Genomic DNA, 22158 nt, shown 5'->3' with positions numbered 1-22158 from the left:
GATTAGGACTAGTCTTGTCAAATGGTTGACATATTTAATCACAATTAATTGTCTTGTCTGTAGTTAACTCGTAATTAATCGCAGTAAATCGTAGATAGACTATTTTTTTTAAATCTTTAATTTTGGACAATTTTAGAGTATTTAATGCTTAAAAATTTTGACTAGATGCTTAGCTTCATTCAAATCTATGTTTGATTAACATTTTTTTTTACCTGCTCAACACAAAATGGACATAAGCACACTCTTTCAAACTCACGCAAACAAACATTTTTACACAAACAGAGCACAAAAATGTACCAGTGATTGTTACACACACACTAGGTATGGTGTAATTATTTCCCCACATTTGACCCATCACCCTTGATCACCCCCTGGGAGGTGAGGGGAGCAGTGGGCAGCAGCAGTGGCCTCGCCCGCGAAACATTTTTGGTGATTTAACCCCCAATTCCAACCCTATGCACACATTATCTCGCACACAAAAAACCCATCCTGTTTCACACGTGCTAACTGCTTGTGACCCAAGCTCAATTTAAAAATATTTAAAAATATTTGGAAACTATTATAAATTTGTTTTGTTTTTTTTCACAAAAAAACCCCACATAAAACGCTACGAACATAGTGGAGGCTTTAACAAAGTGGATATAAGATGCAGCAGACGACAAGCAGAAGGTGGGTAAACTAATATTCTTTAATCATCAAAATAAAATATACTTATAAAGGAGTGGAGAAACACACAACTGGGAGTAGTAAAAAGAAACAAAAGAAGGCAAGTGCAACTAATAAATGCACAAGACATGGAACTTCTTTTGTTTAAGGCAAACATACAACAAAGAAAAAGCCGCTGCCTGACCAGTGCTTCCGCAGCCTCCGTAGCAGAACCTCCAGGTTCCTTAACAGCTTCTTACTTCAGGCCGTAAGACTCTTGAACGCATCATAATAATCCCCTCAGTCCCACCCCCCTCCCCCTCGCTGGACTATAAAGACTATATAACATACATCCATAAACGTGGATGCATATGCAAAAGTGCAATGTATTTATCCGTACAGTAATCTATTTATTTACATCTGCACCTTATTGCTCTTTTATCCTGCACTACAACGAGCAAATGCAACAAAATGTCGTTCTTATCTGCGCTGTAAAGTTCAAATCTGAATGGGAATAAAGGAAGTCTAAGTCTAAACCTGCGAAGCAGAGCAGTGCATAACAATGAACCGACCATGTCAGGAAGACAGCGCCGGACTAAAATAGGAGACTGATTGCCAACCGGGTGCAGGTGTGTCAGGTAGTTGGTGTGGACGCCTGTGCACAGCACCAGGAAGTGAACAATACAAAGTTAGGGCACAGGACAGGAAACAAAATACCATACCAGTCTTGTCCCGATACCAAAATTTTGGTACCGGTACCAAAATTAGGAGGAGCCAGATGAGGTGGTTCGGGCAGCTGGTTAGGATGCCACTCGAGCGCCTCCCTAAGGAGGTGTTTAGGGCACGTCCGACCTGTAGGAGGCCACGGGGAAGACCCAGGACACGTTGGGAAGACTATGTCTCCCGGCTGGCCTGAGAATGCCTCGGGATCCACAGAGAAGAGCTAGACGAAGTGGCTGGGGAGAGGGAAGTCTGGGCTTCCCTGCTTAGGCTGCTGCCCCCGTGACCTGACCTCAAATAAGCGGAAGAAGATGGATGTCCAGCAGGCCGGATTGAAAAGCTTAACAGGCCGCATCTGCCCTTAATTTGATCTATGTTCTACTAATCATAGGGTCATTACTTTTTTGTACTGATCCAACTAAAAGCTCTTTAGAAGGAGGAAAAGTTGTCACCAAATCCTGAATAGAGAGATGAGTAATGCGCCAAAGAGGCCAGCTATATCACGCTGCTCCGGTTCCTCTTTTTTACATCAAGTGCCAAGTTCCTTTAGTTGGAAGCCGCCTGAGCGAAGCAAAGTCCTACGAGTTTAGTTGGTAGCTGAGTCAAAAAAATCACCACAGCTGTTTTGTGTGCTGCTATTTCAGTTGCGTGAAAAGGCGATCCAGAGAGGACGCACAAAAGCAATAATGCGGTTTTGCTAAATGTTTTTTTTTTTTTTTTTTTGCAGTACACTTCAGCGCTGACCCACGATGCCATCATCGTGATAGCGGAGGCCTTCCGGTACCTGCGGCGCCAACGCGTGGACGTCTCCCGCCGGGGCAGCGCCGGAGACTGCCTCGCCAATCCTGCTGTACCTTGGAGCCAAGGCATCGATATCGAGAGAGCTCTCAAAACGGTAGGGGAGGACGGACAAAAAAAAAAGCGGGTGAGGGCTGGGGGAGCGAGAGTCAGGCGAGTGAATAAGCGAAGGAAAAGGCTGGAAGAAGCGAAGCAGAGACAGTGAGCGGCAGCGAGATAAAGATGGAAAGTGACAGGGAGAAGGGAAGCGAGTGCGGAGATGTTCTGCTCCCGCCCGCCTGCAGATATCTTTGCACAGAGCTCACTCAAATTCAGACCCTCATTACCATAAAAACGACATCTTTTATTCAAATGAATCCAGTTCGTCGTTTGATTAACAGACTGTGTGCACACTCTACTAATGCCAAGGACATGAACATCACCAAACCAGCTAAATATGCAACGTGATCTATGTTGCAGAGCTTTGTTTGTGTGTGTGTGTGTGTGTGTGTGTGTGTGTTCTGGCAATGCGTACTTACTGTACAGTAAAGGCCTCCTGAAATTAGATTTTTGTATTCAAACGGGGATAGCAGGTCCATTCTATGTGTCATACTTGATCATTTCGCCATATTGCCATATTTTTGCTGAAAGGATTTAGTAGAGAACATTGACGATAAAGTTCGCAACTTTTGGTCGCTATTAAAAAAGCCTTGCCTGTACCGGAAGTAGCAGACGATGTGCGCGTGACGTCATGGGTTGTAGGGCTCCTCACATCCTCACATTGTTTACAATCATGGCCACCAGTAGCAAACGCGATTCGGACCGAGAATGCGACGATTTCCCCATTATTTGAGCGAGGATGAAAGATTCGTGGATGAGGATAGTGAGAGTGAAGGACTAGGACAGGGGCGCTCACACTTTTTCTGCAGGCGAGCTACTTTTCAATTGACCAACTCGAGGGGATCTACCTCATTTATATATATCATTTATATGTATTTATTTATGAAAGAGACATTTTTGTAAACAAGTTAAATGTGTTTAATGATAATACAAGCATGTGTAACACATATAGATGTCTTTCTTTCACGAAGACAAGAATATAAGTTGGTGTATTACCTGATTCTGATGACTTGCATTGATTGGAATCAGACAGTAATGATGATAACGCCCACATTTTCAAATGGAGGAGAAAAAAAGTTGTCCTTTCTGTACAATACCACATGAAAGTGGTTGGTTTTTGGCATCTAATTCATCCAGCTTCCATACACTTTACAAGAAAAACATTGGCGGCAAATTCCGTAGCTTGCTTGATTGACATTCACGGCACCCGAGGGTCTTGTGAGATGACGCTGGCTGCTGCCAGTTCATTATTATGAAAAAATGACAGAGAGGAAGGCGAGAAACACTTTTTATTTCAACAGACTTTCGCGCCGTCCCTTCCGTCAAAACTCTAAAGGCAGACTGCACATTTCTTATCTTCACAATAAAAGCCCTGCTTCATGCTGCCTGCGCTAACAAAATAAGAGTCTCGGAAAGCTGGCGTGCACAAGTGATGTGCACGCCACCTTTCTGAGGGATCGCTTGTGCACGCCAGTTTTCCGAGACTCTGTAATTAGTAATGGGCACCCCTGGACTAGAAGAAAAAAAAAAGACGAGGGCAGTGGGAGCGATTCAGATTTTATAGACACATTAACTAGAATAATTATGGAAAATCCCTTATCTGCCTATTGTGTTACTAGTTTTTAAGTGAGATTATAAAGTCATACCGGGAAGTCGGAGGGGTGTGTTGACCGCCAGTGTCTCTGAGGGAAGCCATGGAGGAGCCAAGAAAGTCGCAGCTACCTCTTTGACAGCTGCAGGAAGAACGACACAAGTTCCGCTCATGTTTACAGTAAGAGCCGACTTATTACCACAATTTTCTCACCGAAACCTGCCGGTTGACATGTGGTAGAGAAACATGTTCGCTTGACCGCTCTGTTCCATATTAAAGCTTCACAACAAACAAAGAAACACCGGCTGTGTTTGTGTTGCTAAAGGCAGCTTTAATACGCCGCTTTCCACCAACAGCATTTTTCTTTTTAGTCTCCATTATTAATTAAACAAATTGCAAAAGATTCAGCAACACAGATGTCCAGAATACTGTGTAATTATGCGATTAAATCGGACGTCTTTTGCTGTGAGTGGTGCTGGAATAAAATGTCCGCTACAACCAATAACGTCACAAGCACGAGTCAACATTAGCGTCATCATACCGCGACGTTTTCAACACGACACTTCGCTGGAAATTTAAAATTGCAATTTAGTAAACTAAAAAGGCCGTATTGGCATGTGTTGCAATGTTAATATTTCATCATTGATTTATAAACTATCAGACTGCGTGGTTGGTAGTAGTGGGTTTCTGTAGGCTTTTAATGGGGAAATCGCTCTGTTTACACCGTCAACTTCAGGGTACCTCTGACGGTATGGGGACAAAAAAACAGGTCCCCTAAAGGGAAAAGGTTAGTATTTAATTTCTGTGGTTTAAGGTAAGATAAGATATTTTTTTATTGATCCCACAACTGGGAAATTTGGGTTACTTTGTTTACGTGTTTCAAATATTGGTAAAAGAGAATATTTATTTTCTTGTCATCCAGGCATTAATAGTAATGTGGTTTTGTATGCCAGTGGTTCTCAACCTTTTTTTTAGTGATGTACCCCCTGTGAAAATGTTTTTTTAATTCAAGTACCCCCTAATCAGAGCAAAGCATTGTTGGTTGAAAAAAAGAGATAAAGAAGTAAAATACAGCACTATGTCATCAGTTTCTGATTCATTAAATTGTATAACAGTGCAAAATATTGCTAATTTGTAGTGGTTTTTCCTGAACTATTCAGAAAAAAAGATATAAAAATAATTAAAAACTTGTTGAAAAATAAACACGTGATTCAATTATAAATGAAGATTTCTACACATAGAAGTAATCATCAACTTAAAGTGCCCTCTTTGGGGATTGTAATAGAGATCCATCTGGATTCATCAACTTCATTCCAAACATTTCTTCACAAAAAAGAAAATATTTAACATCAATATTTATGGAACATGTCCACAAAAAATCTAGCTGTCAAAACTGAATATTGCATTGTTGCATTCCTTTTCACAGTTTATGAACTTACATTCATATTTTTGGAAGTATTATTCAATAAATAATACTTTTTGAATTGCTGCTATTTTTAGAAAAATTTCCAAAAATCTCACGTACCTCTTGACATACCTTCAAGTACCCCCAGGGGTACACGTACCCCCATTTGAGAACCACTGCATTTTGGTATCTATCCCTTAGTTAAAACTAATATATTTTTCCAAAAACAAAATCTGGTTTAGTGTCCCTTCGGATGACATTTTCATACAGCATGATTATAAAACATTATTACCTTAAATTATGATTCACATTTAGAATGTTCCGTCCTTCAATATATGGTAGTTGGAGTTTCACCATGAATTGATTAACGTGGACCCCGACTTAAACAAGTTGAAAAACTTACTCGGGTGTTACCATTTAGTGGTCAATTGTACGGAATATGTACTGTACTGTGCAATCTACTAATAAAAGTTTCAATCAATCAATCAATCATTCAATCAATCAAAGAAGACAACTTCATTACTGCTAAACAGCAGTTTTCAATATTGTCACAGAAGATGCTGGAATTTGCTTTAACATTTAATTGGTGAAACTTCCTATGAGAGGACAGCTGTAGTTCTGTATTCTGAGGATCATGTCATATGCTGACGTATTTCATAACAGTGTGGTACGCCAGCTGCACTGAAGCAGACAAACAGGCGATTCAGAGGTTCATAAAGTCTGCACAAAAAATCATCGGCTGGCCCCTTCCCTCCCTGAAGGATTTACGTAACTCCCGTAGCCTCAAAAAAGCAAAAAGCATCACCAAGGACAGCACACATCCTGGCTTCCACCTGTTCCACCTGCTACCATTGGGCAGGTGTTACAGGTGCATCAGAGCCAGAACAAACAGGCTCAAATATAGCTTATTTCCCAAAGCTGTCACCATGTTGAAGTGTAACTTATAATAATAATCAATCAATCAATCAATGTTTACTTATATAGCTCTAAATCACTATTGTCTCAAAGGGCTGCACAAACCACTACGACATCCTCGGTAGGCCCACATAAGGGCAAGGAAAACTCACACCCAGTGGGACGTCGGTGACAATGATGACTATGAGAACCTTGGAGAGGAGGAAAGCAATGGATGTCGAGCGGGTCTAACATGATACTGTGAAAGTTCAATCCATAATGGATCCAACACAGTCGCGAGAGTCCAGTCCAAAGCGGATCCAACACAGCAGCGAGAGTCCCGTTCACAGCGGAGCCAGCAGGAAACCATCCCAAGCGGAGGCGGATCAGCAGTGCAGAGATGTCCCCAGCCGATACACAGGCGAGCAGTACATGGCCACCGGATCGGACCGGACCCCCTCCACAAGGGAGAGTGGGACATAGGAGAAAAAGAAAAGAAACGGCAGATCAACTGGTCTAAAAAGGAGTCTATTTAAAGGCTAGAGTATACAAATGAGTTTTAAGGTGAGACTTAAATGCTTCTACTGAGGTGGCATCTCGAACTGTTACCGGGAGGGCATTCCAGAGTACTGGAGCCCGAACGGAAAACGCTCTATAGCCCGCAGACTTTTTTTGGGCTCTAGGAATCACTAATAAGCCGGAGTCCTTTGAACGCAGATTTCTTGCCGGGACATATGGTACAATACAATCGGCAAGATAGGTTGGAGCTAGACCGTGTAGTATTTTATACGTACGTAATAATTCACCCCTGTACAATATCTTACCCTAAAACCCTACTGTGCAATACTACCCTTCGAGTGCAATACGTCCGACACTGATTGTTATTTATTACTTCGGTACTCTTGTCTTGTTCTGTATATTGTACAGTATTTTGTATTTCTATAGTGTTTTGTATATTGTACAGGATTGCTTATTATTTTTATTGGATAGTAGTCTGTTTATTTCAATTGTTAGTTTTTCCTTTATTACCTCTTGTGCCCAAATTTGTTCCCACTACTGCACCTTAGGTTTGAGTCCTTAATCTTGTTATATGCAGATATAATGACAATAAAGTCCATTCTATTTATTCTATTCTATATCTAATTAATATAATTATATATATATTTTGAATGGTCTTTAGTAGTCACGTACAAATGTGTGTGAATTGTGCAAAATGATTTAAATACGGTATTAGCTTTCACTGTTATGCTGATGACACCCAACTCTACATGCCCCTAAAGCTGACCAACACGCCGGATTGTAGTCAGCTGGAGGCGTGTCTTAATGAAATTAAACAATGGATGTCCGCTAACTTTTTGCAACTCAACGCCAAAAAAACGGAAATGCTGATTATCGGTCCTGCTAGACACCGACCTCTATTTGATAATACAACTCTAACATTTGACAACCAAACAATTAAACAAGGCGACACGGTAAAGAATCTGGGTGTTATCTTCGACCCAACTCTCTCCTTTGAGGCACACATTAAAAGCGTTACTAAGACGGCCTTCTTTCATCTCCGTAATATAGCTAAAATTCGCTCCATTCTGTCCACTAAAGACGCTGAGATCATTATCCATGCGTTTGTTACGTCTCGCCTCGACTACTGTAACGTATTATTTTCGGGTCTCCCCATGTCTAGCATTAAAAGATTACAGTTGGTACAAAATGCGGCTGCTAGACTTTTGACAAGAACAAGAAAGTTTGATCACATTACGCCTGTACTGGCTCACCTGCACTGGCTTCCTGTGCACTTAAGATGTGACTTTAAGGTTTTACTACTTACGTATAAAATACTACACGGTCTAGCTCCATCCTATCTTGCCGATTGTATTGTACCATATGTCCCGGCAAGAAATCTGCGTTCAAAGGACTCCGGCTTGTTAGTGATTCCCAAAGCCCAAAAAAAGTCTGCGGGCTATAGAGCGTTTTCCGTTCGGGCTCCAGTACTCTGGAATGCCCTCCCGGTAACAGTTCGAGATGCCACCTCAGTAGAAGCATTTAAGTCTCACCTTAAAACTCATTTGTATACTCTAGCCTTTAAATAGACTCCCTTTTTAGACCAGTTGATCTACCGTTTCTTTTCTTTTTCTTCTATGTCCCACTCTCCCTTGTGGAGGGGGTCCGGTCCGATCCGGTGGCCATGTACTGCTTGCCTGTGTATCGGCTGGGGACATCTCTGCGATGCTGATCCGCCTCCGCTTGGGATGGTTTCCTGCTGGCTCCGCTGTGAACGGGACTCTGGCTGCTGTGTTGGATCCGCTTTGGACTGGACTCTCGCGACTGTGTTGGATCCATTATGGATTGAACTTTCACAGTATCATGTTAGACCCGCTCGACATCCATTGCTTTCCTCCTCTCCAAGGTTCTCATAGTCATCATTGTCACCGACGTCCCACTGGGTGTGAGTTTTCCTTACCCTTATGTGGGCCTACCGAGGATGTCGTGGTGGTTTGTGCAGCCCTTTGAGACACTAGTGATTTAGGGCTGTATAAGTAAACATTGATTGATTGATTGATTGAAATTTGGTCCCCATGAACATTATTAACTCTTTTTCCCCAGAGTCCTCAGTAAGAATGATCAGCACATTACTTCATCAATCCAGAGATTTAAAGACGTGTATGAGCTAACTGGGCAGTGGTCATGTTACCTTTTATTGTTTTGTTATGCCTCCACAACCTGTAGAAATCGTGGTCCCCACAAGTGATGATCAAAAACTTGGTCCCCATTCCAAATGATAACCAGTGTGTGTGTGTGTGTGTGTGTGTGTGTGTGTGTGTGTGTGTGTGTGTGTGTGTGTGTGTGTGTGTGTCACATGACAGGTCCAAGTGCAGGGGATGACGGGCAACATCCAGTTCGACAACTACGGCCGCCGAACCAACTACACCATAGATGTGTACGAGATGAAACTAGGTGGGCCAAGGAAGGTAAGATCAAGTAAAGAGTTTTATATCCGATAAAAAAAACGTCCAAAACTCGGAATGGGCACCGGAATAAATGCTTATAAAGAATGTCCTAGTTTGGGGCAAATAAGATGGGTGTCAAACTCATTTTAAATCTGGGGCCAGATGGAGAAAAATCTACTCCTAAGTGGGCTCGACTAGTAAAATCTCGGTAAGATAACTTAAAAATAAAGACAACATTAGATTGTTTTCTTTGTTTAAAAATAGAACAGGAAAATTCTAAAAAAATGTACAAATCCTAATGTTTTTTTTGTTCGGTTTTTACACTTACATGTTGCAGTCAATAGTATTCTATCTTTATTTGTCGTTATTGATACTTTCTGAATAAATGATGTGATAATGTTCATTAGTCAACTCATTGGTTTTAATTTTCAATCTATCAAAAGAAAAAAATGGGTTATGGTAAATGGGTTATACTTGTGTAGCGCTTTTCTATCTTCAAGGTACTCAAAGCGCTTCCTCCCCATTCACCCATTCACACATACATTCACACACTGATGGCACTAACCAGGACCCATCAGGAGCAAGCGTGAAGTGTCTTGCTCAAGGACACAACGGACGTGACGATCTTAGTAGAAGGTGGGGATGGAACCAGGAACCCTCAGGCTGCTGACAAAGCCACTCTCCCGACCGCGCCACGCCGTCCCCATAAGTACAAAATAGTATCAAAATCAAATTACAGGATGTTATTTATGTAGTTTGCTCATTTTCCTCGACTTGTGGCTCTGAGCCCGAGGGGTAACAAGAATTGCCACCCCAGCCCGTTGCCTCCTACTGCCGGCAACGCCAGAGTGGAAGAGAGTCCAGTCCCTTTTAAGAGAACTGGTTCCAGAGCCTTGCTGTGCGTCAAAGTGAGTCCGACTATATCTAGCCGGAACTTCTCCACCTCGCGGACTAACTCAGGGTCCTTCCCCCCTCAGCGAGGTGACCTTCCACGTCCCAAGAGCTAGCTTCTGTAGCCGAGGATCGGACTGCCAAGAACCCTACCTTCGGCTGCCGCCCAGCCCATATCGGACTCGACCTCTATGGCCCCTGCTATGGGTGGTGAGCCCATTGGAGTGGGGACCCACAGGCCCGGCCGCCAGGCACTGGCCATCGAGCCCCACCTCCGGGACTGGTGTAGGAATATGCAACCTTTTACCAGCTCAGTGGCCTAGTGGTTAAAGCAGGGGTCGGGAACCTTTTTGGCCAAAAGAGCCAAGAAGCCAAATATTTTAAAATGTATTTCCGTAAGAGCCATAAAGTGAACACCATCAATAATCAGAAATCAGATATACTTTAATAATCCCCGAGGAGAGTGGGGGAGGAGTGGATCGTGAGATCGACAGGCGGATCGGTGCGGCGTCTTCAGTAATGCGGACGTTGTATCGATCCGTTGTGGTGAAGAAGGAGCTGAGCCGGAAGGCAAAGCTCTCAATTTACCGGTCGATCTACGTTCCCATCCTCACCTATGGTCATGAGCTTTGGGCCATGACCGAAAGGATAAGATCACGGGTACAAGCGGCCGAAATGAGTTTCCTCCGCCGTGTGGCGGGGCTCTCCCTTAGAGATAGGGTGAGAAGCTCTGCCATCCGGGAGGAACTCAAAGTAAAGTCGCTGCTCCTCCACATCGAGATGAGCCAGATGAGGTGGTTCGGGCATCTGGTCGGGATGCCACCCGAACGCCTGCCTAGGGAGGTGTTTAGGGCACGTCCAGCTGGTAGGAGGCCACGGGGAAGACCCAGGACACGTTGGGAAGACTATGTCTCCCGGCTGGCCTGGGAACGCCTCGGGATCCCCCGGGAAGACCTAGACGAAGTGGCTGGAGATAGGGAAGTCTGGGCTTCCCTGCTTAGGCTGCTGCCCCCGCAACCCGACCTCGGATAAGCGGAAGATGATGGATGGATGGATGGATGGATGGAAATTAAGATGTTCAGCACAATCCCATTCAAGAGCAGACAAACATTACAGGGAGAAAGAACAGCTAAACGTGTGCATTTTTAAGTAAGACCAACATTTCTAGAGTACAATATTCTTTGTAATAACATTGTTATTCTGAAGCTAACTATGGAAGGGCGTGGCCTGTGGGCCTGCAGCGAAGCGGGGTGTTGCCAGGACCAGCCTCGAAATCAGCGACAGGAGCGTAGATGGCCCACCTGGGCCTTATTATCTAATCACCTGTTGCTCTGTTATAAGCAGCAGCAAGGAAGGGAGACAGGTTTGGAGCTGGAGCCAGAGCGCGAGCGAGAACGAAAGTCTCTCAATTGCTGGAAAGCAACTGAGAGACTTATTGAAAAATAAAACAATATTGTAACCCTGAAACAGGCTCTCATGTCAGTGCTTGGTGGTCTGAAGAACCCCCAGGAGAGCAAGCCCCACACTAACCAATAATAAATAAATACCTTTTTACCATTAACGCAACTTCTTGAACATAAAAGAGCATGACAATGTTTTATATTTTGAACGTTATTTTTAACACTGTGATTACAAGCGGAATCATTCATTACTTATCGTGTTAAGCAACGTCGGCTCAGATTTATCCGAGAGCCAGATGCAGTCATCAAAAGAGCCACATCTGGCTCTAAAGCCACAGGTTCCCTACCCCTGGGTTAGAGTGTCTCCCCTGAGAGTATGAGGTTGTGAGTTCAAACCCCGGCCGAGTCAGAACCATTGCCTCAAGGGTTGGAATCGGGGGTTGAATTAGAAAATAAGCGCTTCGCTCACTGCTCCCCTCACCTCCCAGCAGGTGAACATTGGGAATGGGTCTAATGCAGAGGACACATTTCAATCATTGGAACTTTTTAACTTTAAAGCATATGGATTTTGAAATGAAAGTTACGTAACTGTTGACACAAATATTAAGTGCGCAGCAGCCTTTATAAATACCGTATTTTTCAGATTATAAATCGCATTTTTTTATTTTATTTTATTTTTTCTTTGTCATGAAAAAGGCACGTTTTTGCATGAAAAAGGGAGTTTTTTGTGGTTGGTGCACTAATTGTAAGTATATATTGTGTTTTTTATGCTGATTTCATAAAAAAAATATATATATATTTATTTATTTATTTTTTAAATAAAAATGAATGAAAAAATATTTTGCGGCCCTGATTGGTGGTTGGGGACCACTGAAATACGGTATATACTAATAACCGCAACAGGTAATTATAAAAAACAACAACATTATGATTTATGCACATTCTAATAGTGCTTGTTCTATTTTGAAACAAAGAAAACAATCCGAAGTTGTCTTTATTTTTAACTTATTGTGCCGGGATTTTACCAGTCCGGCCCACTCGGGAGTAGATTTTTTTTCTCCATGAGTTTGACACCCCTGCTCTAGAGGCAAGCACCTGCTATAATCAAACAATCTATTAATTTAACCCTTGTATTATGTTGGAAAAAATGACATTGATTATGTTGCGGGTCGTTTTGACCCGCACTGTGTAAATGCCCTCAAAACAGTCAAGAAAACAGGTTAAACCAATAAAAAGTTTATTTTAGGGTATATAAACATTTAGAAAAGTGACATACAATACATTTTTTATTCCAATTGTATTATGTTAAGGGTCAATTAGACCCATTTCAGTTTTTGTGTTGATCAAAGTACTGGTTATCCTTTCTTTTTCTTGCTGAAATCTGGTGACTTTTCCTCATCTAGGGTCATGAACTGGTGTGTAAATCTGGAAACTTTGTTGTTTTAGTGGAATGTTTGTGCAGAGTTTGTATAAAAAGATGATGTTGCGAGTCATTTTGACCCAGGTGCTTTAATGTGGGTAAATAGCTGTTCAGATCCAAAAATAAACATGTCTCCTTGATGTACTTTTTACTTTGATGTACAATTGTTTGTATTCTGATTGTCTCTGAGACCCAGAGCCAGGTGTGTGAAGAGAGGGAACTTTTTCACACTTGTCCTTGTCTCCTCAGATGTCATCCTTCTGGAGCTCATTTTTGGTGAGTTTGTCAAAGAGATGACATGAGAACAGTGACAAGGACAAGTTTGAGAAAGTTCCCTCTCTTCACACACCTGGCTCTGGGTCTCAGAGGCAATCAAAATACAAACAAGTGTACATCAAAGTAAAACGTGCATCAAAGAGACGTGTTTATTTTGGCTATTTACCCACATTAAAGCGTCTGGGTCAAAATGACCCGCAACATCATATTTGTATACAAACTCTGCAAGACATTCCACTACTCAACAAAGTGTCCAGATTTTACACACCAGTTCATGAGCCTAGATGAGGAAAAGTCACCATATTTCAGCAAGAAAATGAAAGGATAACCACTACTACCACAACCCTCACATTTCCAGTGAGGGTTGGACTCCGCCAAGGCTGTCCTTTGTCACCCATTCTGTTCATAACTTTTATGGACAGAATTTCTAGGCGCAGTCAAGGCGTTGAGGGGTTCCGGTTTGGTAACCGCAGGATTAGGTCTCTGCTTTTTGCAAATGATGTGGTCCTGATGGTTTCATCTGACCGGGATCTTCAGCTCTCGCTGGATCGGTTCGCAGCCGAGTGTGAAGCGACCGGAATGAGAATCAGCACCTCCAAGTCCGAGTCCATGGTTCTCGCCCGGAAAAGGGTGGAGTGCCATCTCCGGGTTGGGGAGGAGACCCTACCCCAAGTGGAGGAGTTCATGTACCTAGGAGTCTTGTTCACGAGTGAGGGAAGAGTGGATCGTGAGATTGACAGGGGGATCGGTGCGGCGTCTTCAGTAATGCGGACGTTGTATTGATCTGTTGTGGTGAAGAAGGAGCTGAGCCGGAAGGCAAAGCTCTCAATTTACCGGTCGATCTACGTTCCCATCCTCACCTATGGTCATGAGCTTTGGGTCATGACCGAAAGGATAAGATCACGGGTACAAGCGACAGAAATGAGTTTTCTCCGCCGTGTGGCGGGGCTCTCCCTTAGAGATAGGGTGAGAAGCTCTGCCATCCGGGAGGAACTCAAAGTAAAGCCGCTGCTCCTTCACATCGAGAGGAGCCAGATGAGGTGGTTCGGGCATCTGGTCAGGATGCCACCCGAACGCCTCCCTAGGGAGGTGTTTAGGGCACGTCCAACCGGTAGGAGGCCACGGGGAAGACCCAGGACACATTGGGAAGACTATGTCTCCCGGCTGGCCTGGGAACGCCTCGGGATCACCCGGGAAGAGCTGGACCAAGTGGCTGGGGAGAGAGAAGTCTGGGTTTCCCTGCTTAGGCTGTTGCCCCCGCGACCCGACCTCGGATAAGCGGAAGATGATGGATGGATGGATGGAACCACTACTTTGATAATCACAAAAACTGAAATGGGTCAAATCGACCCTCAACATAATAGAAGGGTTAAGCACTCAGTGTTTTTACGACTAAAACGTCGCAGACATCAAAGCTCGGTCGCTGTGAGAATTGGCCGACATGCAACTTTTAGACGACCCTCTGCAAGTGTTGACCACATGTTTGAGCATGCTGGAGTGTTCCCAGGAATTCTCCTGGATGACTGTGACATTTTCAAATAATCCGCCACCTCCATTTATTGAATGGCTGAGGGCTAGTAGGGTCACGAGGGGGGGAGCAGGAGGCTACCTCTATTAGGTAGCAGCTCAGTATTATAGGAGGCACACAAATCACACACAGCCTGTGATGGGACTGCTGAAAGTGTCCCATCATGAAAGATGGAAGACTTTCCCCATGCCAGGGGATCGTGCAGGTATGATTTCTGTCCCTCTTCTGGCAGCAATTACCATTCAAATAACCAATTATAATAAAGAAGAGCCAAGAATTTCTCCGACTCCTCCTCAAAAACGGTAATTCCCGGTGGTGCAGTCACATTATAACACATAATGACCTCTGGCTTTATTTCATAACCTCACTCCGTTTTCCGAGCGACAGCTGGGATGTTTCTCGTTAGCCGGATACGAGCGCGATCCAGTCTGATACGACGCGTCTGCCTCCCGGGCCTATGAGGCTCACACTTCAATTAGCATCACGCTGGCCCCCCCAGCCAAAAGTAAAAAGGGAGCCAAGAGTTGGGGTGAGGGCGAGGGGGAAAGGAGGTCACGGGGCGAGTGTGAGGCGACGTAGTTTATACAAGATAAAGTCAGGAGCGGTTTGTCAGGCCCGAGTCACCCCAGTGGTGGTTAGAGGATCATTCAATCAATCAATCAATGTTTACTTATATAGCCCTAAATCACTAGTGTCTCAAAGGGCTGCACAAACCACAACACAAACCACTACGACATCCTTGGTAGGCCCACATAAGGGCAAGGAAAACTCACACCCAGTGGGACGTCGGTGACAATGATGACGATGAGAACCTTGGAGAGGAGGAAAGCAATGGATGTCGAGCGGGTCTAACATGATACTGTGAAAGTTCAATCCATAATGGATCCAACACAGTCGCGAGAGTCCAGTCCAAAGCGGATCCAACACAGCAGCGAGAGTCCCGTTCACAGCGGAGCCAGCAGGAAACCATCCCAAGCGGAGGCGGATCAGCAGCGCAGAGATGTCCCCGGCCGATACACAGGCGAGCAGTACATGGCCACCGGAATCGGACCGGACCCCCTCCACAAGGGAGAGTGGGACATAGGAGAAAAAGAAAAGAAACGGCAGATCAACTGGTCGAAAAAGGGAGTCTATTTAAAGGCTAGAGTATACAAATGAGTTTTAAGGTGAGACTTAAGTGCTTCTACTGAGGTGGCATCTCGAACTTTTACTGGGAGGGCATTCCAGAGTACTGGAGCCCGAAATGAAAACGCTCTATAGCCCGCAGACGGTGACAAAAATAAGTGAAGTGTAGTCAATTATATTTACATAGCGCTTTTCTCAAGTGACTTAAAGCGCTTTACATAGTGAAACCCAATATCTAAGTTACATTTAAACCAGTGTGGGTGGCACTGGGAGCAGGTGGGTAAAGTGTCTTGCCCAAGGACACAACAGCAGTGACTAGGATGGTGCAAGCGGGGATCGAACCTGCAACCCTCAAGTTGCTGGCACGATCGCTCTACCAACCGGAGTGCAAACAACAGGAACTAAGGGAGTCCAAAACTAACAGAACATAACACAAAGATAGAATACTATTAACCGCAACATCCATCCATCCAGCCATCCATTTACTACCGCTTGTCCCTTTTTGGGGTCGCAGGAGCCTATCTCAGCTGCATTCGGGCGGAAGGCGGTGTGCACCCTGGACAAGTCGCCACCTCATCGCAGGGCCAACACAGATAGACAGACAACATTCACACACTAGGGCCAATTTAGTGTTGCCAATCAACCTATCCCCAGGTGCATGTCTTTGGAAGTGGGAGGAGGCCGGAGTACCCGGAGGGAACCCACGCAGTCACGGGGAGAACATGCAAACTCCACACAGAAAGATGGCGAACTCAGGACTACTCAGGACCTTCGTATTGTGAGGAAGATGCACTAACCCCTGTACCACCGTGCTGCCCTAACCGCAACATGCAAGTGTAAAAAACAAAGAATATATGTATTAGGGCTGTGAATCTTTGGGTGTCCCACGATTCGATTCAATATCGATTCTTGGGGTCCCAATTCGATAATATATTGATTTTTTCGATTCGATTCTCGATTCAAAAACGATATTTTTCCGATTCAAAACGATTCGGTATTCATTCAATACATAGGATTTCAGCAGGATCTACCCCAGTCTGCTGAAATGCTAGTAGAGTAGTAAATAAAATAAAAAAAGCTTTTATAATTGTAAAGGACAATGTTTTATCAACTGATTGCAATAATGTCAATTTGTTTTAACTATTAACTATTTTAACTATTAAACAAACCTTTGTGAAAACATTGGACACAGTGTGTTGTCAAGCTTATGAGATGCCATGCAAGTGTAAGCCACTGTGACACTATTGTTCTTTTATTTTTTATTTTTATAAATGTCTAATGATAATGTTAATGAGGGATTTTTAATCACTGCTATGCTGAAATTATAACTAATATTGATACTGTTGTTGATAATATTCATTTTTGTTTCACTACTTTTGTTCTGTGTCTCCGCTCAATTGCTCTGTTTATTGCAGTTCTGAGTGTTGCTGGGTCAGGTTTGGTTTTGGAATTGGCTTGCGTTGTTATGGTATTGCTGCAAAGTGGTTTGTTGGATTGATTAAAAAAAATAACATTAATAAAATAAAATAAAAAATTAAATGGAAAAAAAATAGATTTTTTAAAAATGAGAATCGGTTCTGAATCGCCGAACGTATTCGAATCAATGTTTTCCCACACCCCTAATATATATACATATATATATATATATATATATATATATATATATATATATATATATATATATATATATATATATATATATATATATATATATATACATATGTAAGACACATGCTTATTATTCTATTTTTCCATATATAACATATTGTGTTGAAGTTTGGGGAATTTTTTTTGAAAGAAACATAGACCCAGTTATTAAACTTCAAAAATGGTTAATTACAACAATACACAAAGCGTGTTACTATAAACCTACCAATCCATTATTCATCAGTTCTAATTAGAGCTGTCCGATTATGGCTTTTTTGCCGATATCCGATATTCCGATATCGTCCAACTCTTATTTACCGATTCCGATATCAACCGATACCGATATATACAGTCGAGGAATTAACACATAATTATGCCTATATATATATATATATATATATATATATATATATATATATATATATATATATATATATCCATCCATTTTCTACCGCTTATTCCCTTTTGGGGTCGCGGGGGGCGCTGGCGCCTATCTCAGCTACAATTGGGCGGAAGGCGGGGTACACCCTGGACAAGTCGCCATATATATATATATATATATATATATATATATATATATATATATATATATATATATATATATATATATATATACGTATATATATATATATATATACGTATATATATATATATATATACGTATATATATATATATACGTATATATATATATATATATATATATATATATATATATATATATATATATACATATATATATATTTAATATATATATATTACCGCAACAGGTAATTATAAAAAAAAACAACAACAACATTAAGATTTGTGCAGTTTCGGAATATGCTTGTTCTATTTTTAAACAAAGAAAACAATCTGAAGTTTTTTTTTTAGTTTTAAGTTATCCTGTCGTGATTTTACCAGTCCGGCCCACTTGGGAGTAAAAATATTTTTCTCCACACGGGGCCGATCTAAAATTAGTTTGACACCACTGCTCTATAGCAGTGGTCCCCAACCACCGGGCCCGATTGGTACCGGCCCGCAGAATAATTTTTTATTCATTTCTATTAAAAAAAAAGAAGAATTAAATATATTTTTTTTATTTTATTATTTTTATTTTATTAAATCAGCATAAAAAACACAACATACACTTACAACTAGTGCACCAACCAGAAAAACGTCCCTTTTTCATGACAAAAACCTCCCTTTTTCATGACAAAGGAAAAAAAAAAAAAAAAAAGGATCCCTACCCAACCCCCACCCCCGGGCCGCGGGACAAATTATTAAGCGTTGACCGGTCCGCGGATACAAAAAGGTTGGGGACCACTGCTCTATAGCACACAAATCTCACCGCACCAACATGCAGACAGGAACTTATTTTCAAACAGTCCAAAATCAACAACAATATTCTAAAAACTCTACTCCATTGTAGCGTCTACACTTGTGTGAGCCCCTTCCCCCGCTCCCCTCCCCTTTTAAAACACCTGTGTGTCCCAAATATTTTAAAGATCTAAGGAGGAGGTGGTGGGGTGCGGACCAGATGTGAATAAGAAAGCCTGAGCCAGCAACAGTTGGAATATTGGCAGCAACATATGCAAGGCGTCTCATCGTGTGCCAAGGCAGCCATTATTTCAGATGGGCAAACAAACACTTGACATTGGTTTGAGTTAAGCATCTGTACGGCAGAATGCAGAGTAACCGGCATGGCGGGGGGGGGGCGCACAGACGAAACCGTGGAGCCGGCGGAATGATATGCTAAATTATTAAGCACGTATGCAGTTCACAGGCCTGAATATCAATAATTTACCGTAAAACCTGTGAGGCTGGAGATGGGAGGGACTGAAGTTGTCTGTTATATTCTCATCCACTGCAGAGGAGCAATTCCCATGCAGCACAGGTTGAAAACAAATATTTTTTGTTCTTAAATAAGTAAGTGTGTGTCTGGGTAGCTGTCTAGGAATATTGATTACCATACAGTATGCATAACTGCAGAATGCACACACATGTTACTAATTATGCTCATTTGTTCCGATTATGTTGACCGTCGCAGCCTTCTGGGAAATGAAGTATTGTTTCAAAGAGCTCTGCACTCCGCTCATTATGCTCCTTAACCAGGTGTGGGGCTCCCTTTTCCATTTTTATGAGGTTCTCCAACGGCCATATTAAAGTTATGAAGACTCATTGATTATAAGTTGTGATTATATGAATATATATGATCTCTTAAACCAGTGGTTCTCAAATGGGGGTATTTGAAGGTATGCCAAGGGGATCGTGAGATTTTAAAAAACACCCATCCATCCATCCATCATCTTCCGCTTAACCGAGGTCGGGTCGCGGGGGCAGCAGCCTAAGCAGGGAAACCCAGACTTCCCTCTCCCCAGCCACTTCGTCCAGCTCTTCCCGGGGGATCCCGAGGCGTTCCCAGGCCAGCCGGGAGACATAGTCTTCCCAACGTGTCCTGGGTCTTCCCCGTGGCCTCCTACCGGTTGGACGTGCCCTAAACACCTCCCTAGGGAGGCGTTCGGGTGGCATCCTGACCAGATGCCCGAACCACCTCATCTGGCTCCTCTCGATGTGAAGGAGCAGCGGCTTTACTTTGAGTTCCTCCCGGATGGCAGAGCTTATATTTAAAATACAATTTTACAAATTTTAAAAAACAATAATATAAAAATAGCAACAATGCAAAAGTCCTTTATAAATATATTTATTGAATAATACTTCAACAAAATATGAATGCAAGTTCATAAACCGTGACAAGAAATGCAACAATGCAATATTCAGTGTTGACAGCTAGATTTTTTGTGGACATGTTCCATAAATATTGATGTTAAAGATTTCTTTTTTTGTGAAGAAATGTTTAGAATTAAGTTGATGAATCCAGATGGATCTCTATTACAATCCCCAAAGAGGGCACTTTAAGTTGATGATTACTTCTATGTGTAGAAATCTTTATTTATAATTGAATCACTTGTTTATTTTTCAACAAGTTTTTAGTTATTTTTATATCCATCCATCCATTTCCTACCGCTTATTCCCTTTCGGGGTCGCGGGGGGCGCTAGCGCCTATCTCAGCTACAATCGGGCGGAAGGCAGGGTACACCCTGGACAAGTCGCCACCTCATCGCAGGGCCAACACAGATAGACAGACAACATTCACACTCACATTCACACACTAGGGCCAATTTAGTGTTGCCAATCAACCTATCCCCAGGTGCATGTCTTTGGAAGTGGGAGGAAGCCGGAGTACCCGGAGGGAACCCACGCATTCACGGGGAGAACATGCAAACTCCACACAGAAAGATCCCGAGCCTGGATCTGAACCCAGGACTGCAGGAACTTCGTATTGTGAGGCAGACGCACTAACCCCTCTGCCACCGTGAAGCCCTTATTTTTATATCTATTTTTCCAAATAATTCTAGAAAAAACACTACAAATGAGCAATATTTTGCACTGTTATACAATTTAAAAAATCAGAAAATGATGACATAGTGCTGTATTTTACTTCTTTATCTCTTTTTTTTTCAACCAAAAAGGCTTAGCTCTGATTAGGGGGTACTTGAATTAAAAACATGTTCACAGGGGGTACATCACTGAAAAAAGGTTGAGAACCACCGGTCTAGAGAGTTCAGTGGAAGAGGACCGTGCGTGTATCTTCTGTCTTTGGATTGTTAAATATTGTTAAATATGTCTTTTTTTGTTTAGAAATAAGTTAATGAATCAATTACAATCCCCAAAGAGGACACTTTAAGTTGATGATTACTTCTATGCGTAGAAATCTTTATTTATAATTGAATCACCTGTTTATTTTTCAACACGTTTTTAGTTATTTGTATATATTTTTTGCCAAATAGTTCAAGAAAGACAACTACAAATGAGCAATATTTTGCACTGTTATACAATTTAATAAATCAGAAACTGATGACACAGTGCTGTATTTTACTTCTTTATCTCCTTTTTTCAACCAAAAATGCCCATCCATCCATCCATCCATCTTCTTCCGCTTATCCGAGGTCGGGTCGCGGGGGCAGCAGCCTAAGCAGAGAAGCCCAGACTTCCCTTTCCCCAGCCACTTCGTCTAGCTCTTTAATAAATCACAAACTGATGACATAGTGCTGTATTTTACTTCTTTATCTCCTTTTTTCAACCAAAAATGCTTTGCTCTGATATTAGGGGTTACTTGAATTTAAAACATGTTCACAGGGGGTACATCACTGAAAAAAGTTTGAGAACCACTGTCTTAAACAATTAATGTAAGCAAAAACTTGATACATCCATGCAGCTTGTCTTTGGTCTATTATTATTATTATTACTTGTCACTACAACAACAACCTTGTAAAAAAAATCATTGTATGTGATTGGATAAATTACTTGAATGACATGCTACCTCAACCTGTGACGCTGATGAGAGCGACGCTGGGAAATCCAAAACAGAACAGCCGACATATTGGATAACAACAGAGCGAACAGTTAGAGAACTTTTACTGAAACAACACAACAATGTCAGTAGACGATCGATGTGGCAAAACAGTTGCAATAGCCATTGTTGTTTGAATCAAACAGTCGCTTCGGCCGCTACGTCACATCTATGAAATCCCGCCCGGCGATCCTGATTAGTCCATTATTTTTAGCTATCTTGAAGGAGTTTGCGTTGCCCTGTCATGTCTTGTGATCATGTTTTGTTTAGTTATGTTCTGTTTTGTTTAAGACGCCATTGCTTCCTGTTTTTTTGTGCACCCTTGTTTGTTTCAGTTTCTATGACGACTCTGTTAGTTCCTGTTTTTGTGCTCCCTCGTTTGT

General features: G+C 42.3%; 1 protein-coding gene across 4 annotated transcripts in view; it reads left to right on the top strand.

The window, feature by feature from the left end:
• The window catches only part of gria3b (glutamate receptor, ionotropic, AMPA 3b), a 420593-nt gene that overhangs the window by 291864 nt on the left and 106571 nt on the right, over positions 1-22158 (top strand). For all 4 annotated transcript variants that reach the window (XR_009806959.1, XM_061901989.1, XM_061901988.1 and 1 more), the window contains 2 exons: positions 2093-2260; positions 9014-9118. Coding sequence is in view for 3 of the 4 variants with exons in the window: in XM_061901989.1 (XP_061757973.1) it covers positions 2093-2260; positions 9014-9118 (273 nt within the window). In the remaining variant the exon portion in view is untranslated. The remainder of the gene's footprint in view (positions 1-2092; positions 2261-9013; positions 9119-22158) is intronic.

This window comes from Nerophis ophidion, linkage group LG05 (assembly GCF_033978795.1).
Source record: "Nerophis ophidion isolate RoL-2023_Sa linkage group LG05, RoL_Noph_v1.0, whole genome shotgun sequence".
NCBI lineage: Eukaryota > Metazoa > Chordata > Actinopteri > Syngnathiformes > Syngnathidae > Nerophis > Nerophis ophidion.
This window is presented reverse-complemented; position numbering and strand designations above follow the sequence as displayed.